The 11,748-nt window shown below is 70.7% G+C and overlaps 4 protein-coding genes across 4 annotated transcripts in view; 1 reads left to right on the top strand and 3 right to left on the bottom strand.

Annotated features, from left to right (window-relative positions):
* The window catches only part of PHYSODRAFT_450000 (hypothetical protein), a gene marked incomplete at both ends in the record, with an annotated part of 8,217 nt that extends 2,955 nt beyond the window's left edge, over window positions 1–5,262 (top strand). Inside the window, one exon of the mRNA XM_009527606.1 lies at window positions 5,000–5,262. Within this exon, the coding sequence (XP_009525901.1) occupies window positions 5,000–5,262 (263 nt within the window). The remainder of the gene's footprint in view (window positions 1–4,999) is intronic.
* Window positions 5,263–5,510: 248 nt separating this feature from the next.
* Window positions 5,511–5,855, bottom strand: PHYSODRAFT_459232 (hypothetical protein; the record flags this gene model as incomplete). The annotated part of the gene is made up of 1 exon (XM_009527605.1): window positions 5,511–5,855. A coding segment is annotated over one exon (345 nt), but the record flags the coding sequence as incomplete, so codon positions are not given.
* Window positions 5,856–7,751: 1,896 nt separating this feature from the next.
* PHYSODRAFT_452685 (hypothetical protein) lies at window positions 7,752–8,378 on the bottom strand (the record flags this gene model as incomplete). The annotated part of the gene is made up of 1 exon (XM_009527604.1): window positions 7,752–8,378. A coding segment is annotated over one exon (627 nt), but the record flags the coding sequence as incomplete, so codon positions are not given.
* Window positions 8,379–8,990: 612 nt separating this feature from the next.
* PHYSODRAFT_449185 (hypothetical protein) lies at window positions 8,991–9,617 on the bottom strand (the record flags this gene model as incomplete). Its single annotated transcript, XM_009527603.1, has 1 exon — window positions 8,991–9,617. A coding segment is annotated over one exon (627 nt), but the record flags the coding sequence as incomplete, so codon positions are not given.
* Window positions 9,618–11,748: the final 2,131 nt, after the last annotated feature.

The raw sequence follows: 11,748 nt of genomic DNA, 5'->3' as shown, positions 1-11,748 counted from the left end.
GGCGGCTCGATTTCGTTGAGCGGCGGCAGCGGCGTGGCGAGTGGCGGGTCGATCTCGCTGCAGAGCGGCGCGGGCCTGACGACGTCCAGCGGCGACATCTCGCTGACGACTCCGAGCTCGGCGAGCAGCAGCGGCGTGAGCGGCAGTCTGCGTCTATCGAGCGGTACTAGTCGCGAGGGCGACAGCGGATCGGTGAGCGTGAGCACGGGCGTGTCGACGGGCGGCCACGGCGGGTCGATCTCGCTGTCGGTGGGCGCTGGAGACGCGTTGTCCGGTGGCGCCATCTCGCTGTGGGCAGGCGACTCGACGGCGGTGTCGTCTTCGACGAGCGGCACGGGCGGCTCGGTGAGTGTCTTGAGCGGCCGCAGCGTGGGCAGCACGAGCGGGTCCATTTCGCTGGGCACGGCGACGGGCGGCACTGCCGGTCGTTCTGGCGTGCTGAGCTTCAGTAGCGGGAACGCGGCTGCCGGGTCTTCGGGCAGCCTCTTGCTGAGCAGCGGCGCGAGCACGGGCGGCAGCGGCGGGTCTGTGGTGGTGAGCGTGGGCGACGGCTCGGTCGGCAACGGCGGCAAGGTGTCGCTCACGGCCGGCCTGAGCTCGGCCAGTACGACAGGCTCCAGCGGCGGCTCGGTCGAGCTGTTCGGCGGCCAAGGCGCGCTGACAGGCGGATCCATCAGCGTGATCAGCGGTGCTTCGGCAGGGACGAGCTCTCCGAGCGGTGACGTGTCGCTGTGGAGTGCTACGTCCGGCGCGAGCGGGGCTTTGTCTGTGGCGAGCGGCGCGTCCTCGTCGTCGTCGAGCGGGTCGGTTCGTGTGTCGACGGGTGCGGCGACTGGCGGCAGGGGAGGCAACATCGAGCTGTCCGTGGGTGGTGGCAACACCGGAGCGGGTGGCAAGGTGTCGCTGACTGCTGGCAGTACGAGTGGCGGCGTTGCTGGCACCGCGAGCAGTGGTGTGGGCGGCGCTGTGGAGATATCTAGCGGCGCGAGCAGCAGCTTCACGAGTGGCAGCGTGCTGGTGCGCACACCGGACGGCAGCTCGAGCGGTCCGTCTGGGTTGGTGCGCCTGGAGACGGGCTCTGCGACGGCGGGCACGGTGGGCGACGTGACGGTGAGCACTGGCGGCAGCACCGGCGGCAACGGCGGGTCCGTGCTGCTCAGTGTGGGCACGGGCAGCAGTGGTGCTGGCGGGTCTATCTCGCTGCGGTCGGGCAACACGCATACCACCACGGGCACAGTGGGCGGCTCGATTTCGTTGAGCGGCGGCAGCGGCGTGGCGAGTGGCGGGTCGATCTCGCTGCAGAGCGGCGCGGGCCTGACGACGTCCAGCGGCGACATCTCGCTGACGACTCCGAGCTCGGCGAGCAGCAGCGGCGTGAGCGGCAGTCTGCGTCTATCGAGCGGTACTAGTCGCGAGGGCGACAGCGGATCGGTGAGCGTGAGCACGGGCGTGTCGACGGGCGGCCACGGCGGGTCGATCTCGCTGTCGGTGGGCGCTGGAGACGCGTTGTCCGGTGGCGCCATCTCGCTGTGGGCAGGCGACTCGACGGCGGTGTCGTCTTCGACGAGCGGCACGGGCGGCTCGGTGAGTGTCTTGAGCGGCCGCAGCGTGGGCAGCACGAGCGGGTCCATTTCGCTGGGCACGGCGACGGGCGGCACTGCCGGTCGTTCTGGCGTGCTGAGCTTCAGTAGCGGGAACGCGGCTGCCGGGTCTTCGGGCAGCCTCTTGCTGAGCAGCGGCGCGAGCACGGGCGGCAGCGGCGGGTCTGTAGTGGTGAGCGTGGGCGACGGCTCGGTCGGCAACGGCGGCAAGGTGTCGCTCACGGCCGGCCTGAGCTCGGCCAGTACGACAGGCTCCAGCGGCGGCTCGGTCGAGCTGTTCGGCGGCCAAGGCGCGCTGACAGGCGGATCCATCAGCGTGATCAGCGGTGCTTCGGCAGGGACGAGCTCTCCGAGCGGTGACGTGTCGCTGTGGAGTGCTACGTCCGGCGCGAGCGGGGCTTTGTCTGTGGCGAGCGGCGCGTCCTCGTCGTCGACGAGTGGGGCTTTGTCTGTGGCGAGCGGCGCGTCCTCGTCGTCGTCGAGCGGGTCGGTTCGTGTGTCGACGGGTGCGGCGACTGGCGGCAGGGGAGGCAACATCGAGCTGTCTGTGGGTGGTGGCAACACCGGAGCGGGTGGCAAGGTGTCGCTGACTGCTGGCAGTACGAGTGGCGGCGTTGCTGGCACCGCGAGCAGTGGTGTGGGCGGCGCTGTGGAGATATCTAGCGGCGCGAGCAGCAGCTTCACGAGTGGCAGCGTGCTGGTGCGCACACCGGACGGCAGCTCGAGCGGTCCGTCTGGGTTGGTGCGCCTGGAGACGGGCTCTGCGACGGCGGGCACGGTGGGCGACGTGACGGTGAGCACTGGCGGCAGCACCGGCGGCAACGGCGGGTCCGTGCTGCTCAGTGTGGGCACGGGCAGCAGTGGTGCTGGCGGGTCTATCTCGCTGCGGTCGGGCAACACGCATACCACCACGGGCACAGTGGGCGGCTCGATTTCGTTGAGCGGCGGCAGCGGCGTGGCGAGTGGCGGGTCGATCTCGCTGCAGAGCGGCGCGGGCCTGACGACGTCCAGCGGCGACATCTCGCTGACGACTCCGAGCTCGGCGAGCAGCAGCGGCGTGAGCGGCAGTCTGCGTCTATCGAGCGGTACTAGTCGCGAGGGCGACAGCGGATCGGTGAGCGTGAGCACGGGCGTGTCGACGGGCGGCCACGGCGGGTCGATCTCGCTGTCGGTGGGCGCTGGAGACGCGTTGTCCGGTGGCGCCATCTCGCTGTGGGCAGGCGACTCGACGGCGGTGTCGTCTTCGACGAGCGGCACGGGCGGCTCGGTGAGTGTCTTGAGCGGCCGCAGCGTGGGCAGCACGAGCGGGTCCATTTCGCTGGGCACGGCGACGGGCGGCACTGCCGGTCGTTCTGGCGTGCTGAGCTTCAGTAGCGGGAACGCGGCTGCCGGGTCTTCGGGCAGCCTCTTGCTGAGCAGCGGCGCGAGCACGGGCGGCAGCGGCGGGTCTGTGGTGGTGAGCGTGGGCGACGGCTCGGTCGGTAACGGCGGCAAGGTGTCGCTCACGGCCGGCCTGAGCTCGGCCAGTACGACAGGCTCCAGCGGCGGCTCGGTCGAGCTGTTCGGCGGCCAAGGCGCGCTGACGGGCGGATCCATCAGCGTGATCAGCGGTGCTTCGGCAGGGACGAGCTCTCCGAGCGGTGACGTGTCGCTGTGGAGTGCTACGTCCGGCGCGAGCGGGGCTTTGTCTGTGGCGAGCGGCGCGTCCTCGTCGTCGTCGAGCGGGTCGGTTCGTGTGTCGACGGGTGCGGCGACTGGCGGCAGGGGAGGCAACATCGAGCTGTCCGTGGGTGGTGGCAACACCGGAGCGGGTGGCAAGGTGTCGCTGACTGCTGGCAGTACGAGTGGCGGCGTTGCTGGCACCGCGAGCAGTGGTGTGGGCGGCGCTGTGGAGATATCTAGCGGCGCGAGCAGCAGCTTCACGAGTGGCAGCGTGCTGGTGCGCACACCGGACGGCAGCTCGAGCGGTCCGTCTGGGTTGGTGCGCCTGGAGACGGGCTCTGCGCCGGCGGGCACGGTGGGCGACGTGACGGTGAGCACTGGCGGCAGCACCGGCGGCAACGGCGCGTCCGTGCTGCTCAGTGTGGGCACGGGCAGCAGTGGTGCTGGCGGGTCTATCTCGCTGCGGTCGGGCAACACGCATACCACCACGGGCACAGTGGGCGGCTCGATTTCGTTGAGCGGCGGCAGCGGCGTGGCGAGTGGCGGGTCGATCTCGCTGCAGAGCGGCGCGGGCCTGACGACGTCCAGCGGCGACATCTCGCTGACGACTCCGAGCTCGGCGAGCAGCAGCGGCGTGAGCGGCAGTCTGCGTCTATCGAGCGGTACTAGTCGCGAGGGCGACAGCGGATCGGTGAGCGTGAGCACGGGCGTGTCGACGGGCGGCCACGGCGGGTCGATCTCGCTGTCGGTGGGCGCTGGAGACGCGTTGTCCGGTGGCGCCATCTCGCTGTGGGCAGGCGACTCGACGGCGGTGTCGTCTTCGACGAGCGGCACGGGCGGCTCGGTGAGTGTCTTGAGCGGCCGCAGCGTGGGCAGCACGAGCGGGTCCATTTCGCTGGGCACGGCGACGGGCGGCACTGCCGGTCGTTCTGGCGTGCTGAGCTTCAGTAGCGGGAACGCGGCTGCCGGGTCTTCGGGCAGCCTCTTGCTGAGCAGCGGCGCGAGCACGGGCGGCAGCGGCGGGTCTGTAGTGGTGAGCGTGGGCGACGGCTCGGTCGGCAACGGCGGCAAGGTGTCGCTCACGGCCGGCCTGAGCTCGGCCAGTACGACAGGCTCCAGCGGCGGCTCGGTCGAGCTGTTCGGCGGCCAAGGCGCGCTGACAGGCGGATCCATCAGCGTGATCAGCGGTGCTTCGGCAGGGACGAGCTCTCCGAGCGGTGACGTGTCGCTGTGGAGTGCTACGTCCGGCGCGAGCGGGGCTTTGTCTGTGGCGAGCGGCGCGTCCTCGTCGTCGTCGAGCGGGTCGGTTCGTGTGTCGACGGGTGCGGCGACTGGCGGCAGGGGAGGCAACATCGAGCTGTCCGTGGGTGGTGGCAACACCGGAGCGGGTGGCAAGGTGTCGCTGACTGCTGGCAGTACGAGTGGCGGCGTTGCTGGCACCGCGAGCAGTGGTGTGGGCGGCGCTGTGGAGATATCTAGCGGCGCGAGCAGCAGCTTCACGAGTGGCAGCGTGCTGGTGCGCACACCGGACGGCAGCTCGAGCGGTCCGTCTGGGTTGGTGCGCCTGGAGACGGGCTCTGCGACGGCGGGCACGGTGGGCGACGTGACGGTGAGCACTGGCGGCAGCACCGGCGGCAACGGCGGGTCCGTGCTGCTCAGTGTGGGCACGGGCAGCAGTGGTGCTGGCGGGTCTATCTCGCTGCGGTCGGGCAACACGCATACCACCACGGGCACAGTGGGCGGCTCGATTTCGTTGAGCGGCGGCAGCGGCGTGGCGAGTGGCGGGTCGATCTCGCTGCAGAGCGGCGCGGGCCTGACGACGTCCAGCGGCGACATCTCGCTGACGACTCCGAGCTCGGCGAGCAGCAGCGGCGTGAGCGGAAGTCTGCGTCTATCGAGCGGTACTAGTCGCGAGGGCGACAGCGGATCGGTGAGCGTGAGCACGGGCGTGTCGACGGGCGGCCACGGCGGGTCGATCTCGCTGTCGGTGGGCGCTGGAGACGCGTTGTCCGGTGGCGCCATCTCGCTGTGGGCAGGCGACTCGACGGCGGTGTCGTCTTCGACGAGCGGCACGGGCGGCTCGGTGAGTGTCTTGAGCGGCCGCAGCGTGGGCAGCACGAGCGGGTCCATTTCGCTGGGCACGGCGACGGGCGGCACTGCCGGTCGTTCTGGCGTGCTGAGCTTCAGTAGCGGGAACGCGGCTGCCGGGTCTTCGGGCAGCCTCTTGCTGAGCAGCGGCGCGAGCACGGGCGGCAGCGGCGGGTCTGTGGTGGTGAGCGTGGGCGACGGCTCGGTCGGCAACGGTGGCAAGGTGTCGCTCACGGCCGGCCTGAGCTCGGCCAGTACGACAGGCTCCAGCGGCGGCTCGGTCGAGCTGTTCGGCGGCCAAGGCGCGCTGACGGGCGGATCCATCAGCGTGATCAGCGGTGCTTCGGCAGGGACGAGCTCTCCGAGCGGTGACGTGTCGCTGTGGAGTGCTACGTCCGGCGCGAGCGGGGCTTTGTCTGTGGCGAGCGGCGCGTCCTCGTCGTCGTCGAGCGGGTCGGTTCGTGTGTCGACGGGTGCGGCGACTGGCGGCAGGGGAGGCAACATCGAGCTGTCCGTGGGTGGTGGCAACACCGGAGCGGGTGGCAAGGTGTCGCTGACTGCTGGCAGTACGAGTGGCGGCGTTGCTGGCACCGCGAGCAGTGGTGTGGGCGGCGCTGTGGAGATATCTAGCGGCGCGAGCAGCAGCTTCACGAGTGGCAGCGTGCTGGTGCGCACACCGGACGGCAGCTCGAGCGGTCCGTCTGGGTTGGTGCGCCTGGAGACGGGCTCTGCGACGGCGGGCACGGTGGGCGACGTGACGGTGAGCACTGGCGGCAGCACCGGCGGCAACGGCGGGTCCGTGCTGCTCAGTGTGGGCACGGGCAGCAGTGGTGCTGGCGGGTCTATCTCGCTGCGGTCGGGCAACACGCATACCACCACGGGCACAGTGGGCGGCTCGATTTCGTTGAGCGGCGGCAGCGGCGTGGCGAGTGGCGGGTCGATCTCGCTGCAGAGCGGCGCGGGCCTGACGACGTCCAGCGGCGACATCTCGCTGACGACTCCGAGCTCGGCGAGCAGCAGCGGCGTGAGCGGCAGTCTGCGTCTATCGAGCGGTACTAGTCGCGAGGGCGACAGCGGATCGGTGAGCGTGAGCACGGGCGTGTCGACGGGCGGCCACGGCGGGTCGATCTCGCTGTCGGTGGGCGCTGGAGACGCGTTGTCCGGTGGCGCCATCTCGCTGTGGGCAGGCGACTCGACGGCGGTGTCGTCTTCGACGAGCGGCACGGGCGGCTCGGTGAGTGTCTTGAGCGGCCGCAGCGTGGGCAGCACGAGCGGGTCCATTTCGCTGGGCACGGCGACGGGCGGCACTGCCGGTCGTTCTGGCGTGCTGAGCTTCAGTAGCGGGAACGCGGCTGCCGGGTCTTCGGGCAGCCTCTTGCTGAGCAGCGGCGCGAGCACGGGCGGCAGCGGCGGGTCTGTAGTGGTGAGCGTGGGCGACGGCTCGGTCGGCAACGGCGGCAAGGTGTCGCTCACGGCCGGCCTGAGCTCGGCCAGTACGACAGGCTCCAGCGGCGGCTCGGTCGAGCTGTTCGGCGGCCAAGGCGCGCTGACAGGCGGATCCATCAGCGTGATCAGCGGTGCTTCGGCAGGGACGAGCTCTCCGAGCGGTGACGTGTCGCTGTGGAGTGCTACGTCCGGCGCGAGCGGGGCTTTGTCTGTGGCGAGCGGCGCGTCCTCGTCGTCGACGAGTGGGGCTTTGTCTGTGGCGAGCGGCGCGTCCTCGTCGTCGTCGAGCGGGTCGGTTCGTGTGTCGACGGGTGCGGCGACTGGCGGCAGGGGAGGCAACATCGAGCTGTCTGTGGGTGGTGGCAACACCGGAGCGGGTGGCAAGGTGTCGCTGACTGCTGGCAGTACGAGTGGCGGCGTTGCTGGCACCGCGAGCAGTGGTGTGGGCGGCGCTGTGGAGATATCTAGCGGCGCGAGCAGCAGCTTCACGAGTGGCAGCGTGCTGGTGCGCACACCGGACGGCAGCTCGAGCGGTCCGTCTGGGTTGGTGCGCCTGGAGACGGGCTCTGCGACGGCGGGCACGGTGGGCGACGTGACGGTGAGCACTGGCGGCAGCACCGGCGGCAACGGCGGGTCCGTGCTGCTCAGTGTGGGCACGGGCAGCAGTGGTGCTGGCGGGTCTATCTCGCTGCGGTCGGGCAACACGCATACCACCACGGGCACAGTGGGCGGCTCGATTTCGTTGAGCGGCGGCAGCGGCGTGGCGAGTGGCGGGTCGATCTCGCTGCAGAGCGGCGCGGGCCTGACGACGTCCAGCGGCGACATCTCGCTGACGACTCCGAGCTCGGCGAGCAGCAGCGGCGTGAGCGGCAGTCTGCGTCTATCGAGCGGTACTAGTCGCGAGGGCGACAGCGGATCGGTGAGCGTGAGCACGGGCGTGTCGACGGGCGGCCACGGCGGGTCGATCTCGCTGTCGGTGGGCGCTGGAGACGCGTTGTCCGGTGGCGCCATCTCGCTGTGGGCAGGCGACTCGACGGCGGTGTCGTCTTCGACGAGCGGCACGGGCGGCTCGGTGAGTGTCTTGAGCGGCCGCAGCGTGGGCAGCACGAGCGGGTCCATTTCGCTGGGCACGGCGACGGGCGGCACTGCCGGTCGTTCTGGCGTGCTGAGCTTCAGTAGCGGGAACGCGGCTGCCGGGTCTTCGGGCAGCCTCTTGCTGAGCAGCGGCGCGAGCACGGGCGGCAGTGGCGGGTCTGTGGTGGTGAGCGTGGGCGACGGCTCGGTCGGCAACGGCGGCAAGGTGTCGCTCACGGCCGGCCTGAGCTCGGCCAGTACGACAGGCTCCAGCGGCGGCTCGGTCGAGCTGTTCGGCGGCCAAGGCGCGCTGACGGGCGGATCCATCAGCGTGATCAGCGGTGCTTCGGCAGGGACGAGCTCTCCGAGCGGTGACGTGTCGTTGTGGAGTGCTACGTCCGGCGCAAGCGGGGCTTTGTCTGTGGCGAGCGGCGCGTCCTCGTCGTCGTCGAGCGGGTCGGTTCGTGTGTCGACGGGTGCGGCGACTGGCGGCAGGGGAGGCAACATCGAGCTGTCCGTGGGTGGTGGCAACACCGGAGCGGGTGGCAAGGTGTCGCTGACTGCTGGCAGTACGAGTGGCGGCGTTGCTGGCACCGCGAGCAGTGGTGTGGGCGGCGCTGTGGAGATATCTAGCGGCGCGAGCAGCAGCTTCACGAGTGGCAGCGTGCTGGTGCGCACACCGGACGGCAGCTCGAGCGGTCCGTCTGGGTTGGTGCGCCTGGAGACGGGCTCTGCGACGGCGGGCACGGTGGGCGACGTGACGGTGAGCACTGGCGGCAGCACCGGCGGCAACGGCGGGTCCGTGCTGCTCAGTGTGGGCACGGGCAGCAGTGGTGCTGGCGGGTCTATCTCGCTGCGGTCGGGCAACACGCATACCACCACGGGCACAGTGGGCGGCTCGATTTCGTTGAGCGGCGGCAGCGGCGTGGCGAGTGGCGGGTCGATCTCGCTGCAGAGCGGCGCGGGCCTGACGACGTCCAGCGGCGACATCTCGCTGACGACTCCGAGCTCGGCGAGCAGCAGTGGCGTGAGCGGCAGTCTGCGTCTATCGAGCGGTACTAGTCGCGAGGGCGACAGCGGATCGGTGAGCGTGAGCACGGGCGTGTCGACGGGCGGCCACGGCGGGTCGATCTCGCTGTCGGTGGGCGCTGGAGACGCGTTGTCCGGTGGCGCCATCTCGCTGTGGGCAGGCGACTCGACGGCGGTGTCGTCTTCGACGAGCGGCACGGGCGGCTCGGTGAGTGTCTTGAGCGGCCGCAGCGTGGGCAGCACGAGCGGGTCCATTTCGCTGGGCACGGCGACGGGCGGCACTGCCGGTCGTTCTGGCGTGCTGAGCTTCAGTAGCGGGAACGCGGCTGCCGGGTCTTCGGGCAGCCTCTTGCTGAGCAGCGGCGCGAGCACGGGCGGCAGCGGCGGGTCTGTGGTGGTGAGCGTGGGCGACGGCTCGGTCGGCAACGGCGGCAAGGTGTCGCTCACGGCCGGCCTGAGCTCGGCCAGTACGACAGGCTCCAGCGGCGGCTCGGTCGAGCTGTTCGGCGGCCAAGGCGCGCTGACAGGCGGATCCATCAGCGTGATCAGCGGTGCTTCGGCAGGGACGAGCTCTCCGAGCGGTGACGTGTCGCTGTGGAGTGCTACGTCCGGCGCGAGCGGGGCTTTGTCTGTGGCGAGCGGCGCGTCCTCGTCGTCGTCGAGCGGGTCGGTTCGTGTGTCGACGGGTGCGGCGACTGGCGGCAGGGGAGGCAACATCGAGCTGTCCGTGGGTGGTGGCAACACCGGAGCGGGTGGCAAGGTGTCGCTGACTGCTGGCAGTACGAGTGGCGGCGTTGCTGGCACCGCGAGCAGTGGTGTGGGTGGCGCTGTGGAGATATCTAGCGGCGCGAGCAGCAGCTTCACGAGTGGCAGCGTGCTGGTGCGCACACCGGACGGCAGCTCGAGCGGTCCGTCTGGGTTGGTGCGCCTGGAGACGGGCTCTGCGACGGCGGGCACGGTGGGCGACGTGACGGTGAGCACTGGCGGCAGCACCGGCGGCAACGGCGGGTCCGTGCTGCTCAGTGTGGGCACGGGCAGCAGTGGTGCTGGCGGGTCTATCTCGCTGCGGTCGGGCAACACGCATACCACCACGGGCACAGTGGGCGGCTCGATTTCGTTGAGCGGCGGCAGCGGCGTGGCGAGTGGCGGGTCGATCTCGCTGCAGAGCGGCGCGGGCCTGACGACGTCCAGCGGCGACATCTCGCTGACGACTCCGAGCTCGGCGAGCAGCAGCGGCGTGAGCGGCAGTCTGCGTCTATCGAGCGGTACTAGTCGCGAGGGCGACAGCGGATCGGTGAGCGTGAGCACGGGCGTGTCGACGGGCGGCCACGGCGGGTCGATCTCGCTGTCGGTGGGCGCTGGAGACGCGTTGTCCGGTGGTGCCATCTCGCTGTGGGCAGGCGACTCGACGGCGGTGTCGTCTTCGACGAGCGGCACGGGCGGCTCGGTGAGTGTCTTGAGCGGCCGCAGCGTGGGCAGCACGAGCGGGTCCATTTCGCTGGGCACGGCGACGGGCGGCACTGCCGGTCGTTCTGGCGTGCTGAGCTTCAGTAGCGGGAACGCGGCTGCCGGGTCTTCGGGCAGCCTCTTGCTGAGCAGCGGCGCGAGCACGGGCGGCAGCGGCGGGTCTGTGGTGGTGAGCGTGGGCGACGGCTCGGTCGGCAACGGCGGCAAGGTGTCGCTCACGGCCGGCCTGAGCTCGGCCAGTACGACAGGCTCCAGCGGCGGCTCGGTCGAGCTGTTCGGCGGCCAAGGCGCGCTGACAGGCGGATCCATCAGCGTGATCAGCGGTGCTTCGGCAGGGACGAGCTCTCCAAGCGGTGGCGTGTCGCTGTGGAGTGCTACGTCCGGCGCGAGCGGGGCTTTGTCTGTGGCGAGCGGCGCGTCCTCGTCGTCGTCGAGCGGGTCGGTTCGTGTGTCGACGGGTGCGGCGACTGGCGGCAGGGGAGGCAACATCGAGCTGTCCGTGGGTGGTGGCAACACCGGAGCGGGTGGCAAGGTGTCGCTGACTGCTGGCAGTACGAGTGGCGGCGTTGCTGGCACCGCGAGCAGTGGTGTGGGCGGCGCTGTGGAGATATCTAGCGGCGCGAGCAGCAGCTTCACGAGTGGCAGCGTGCTGGTGCGCACACCGGACGGCAGCTCGAGCGGTCCGTCTGGGTTGGTGCGCCTGGAGACGGGCTCTGCGACGGCGGGCACGGTGGGCGACGTGACGGTGAGCACTGGCGGCAGCACCGGCGGCAACGGCGGGTCCGTGCTGCTCAGTGTGGGCACGGGCAGCAGTGGTGCTGGCGGGTCTATCTCGCTGCGGTCGGGCAACACGCATACCACCACGGGCACAGTGGGCGGCTCGATTTCGTTGAGCGGCGGCAGCGGCGTGGCGAGTGGCGGGTCGATCTCGCTGCAGAGCGGCGCGGGCCTGACGACGTCCAGCGGCGACATCTCGCTGACGACTCCGAGCTCGGCGAGCAGCAGTGGCGTGAGCGGCAGTCTGCGTCTATCGAGCGGTACTAGTCGCGAGGGCGACAGCGGATCGGTGAGCGTGAGCACGGGCGTGTCGACGGGCGGCCACGGCGGGTCGATCTCGCTGTCGGTGGGCGCTGGAGACGCGTTGTCCGGTGGCGCCATCTCGCTGTGGGCAGGCGACTCGACGGCGGTGTCGTCTTCGACGAGCGGCACGGGCGGCTCGGTGAGTGTCTTGAGCGGCCGCAGCGTGGGCAGCACGAGCGGGTCCATTTCGCTGGGCACGGCGACGGGCGGCACTGCCGGTCGTTCTGGCGTGCTGAGCTTCAGTAGCGGGAACGCGGCTGCCGGGTCTTCGGGCAGCCTCTTGCTGAGCAGCGGCGCGAGC

This window comes from Phytophthora sojae (assembly GCF_000149755.1).
Source record: "Phytophthora sojae unplaced genomic scaffold PHYSOscaffold_4, whole genome shotgun sequence".
Classification (NCBI taxonomy): domain Eukaryota; phylum Oomycota; class Peronosporomycetes; order Peronosporales; family Peronosporaceae; genus Phytophthora; species Phytophthora sojae.
The sequence above is the reverse complement of the archived record's forward strand: the minus strand, read 5'-3'. Positions and strand labels throughout refer to the sequence as shown.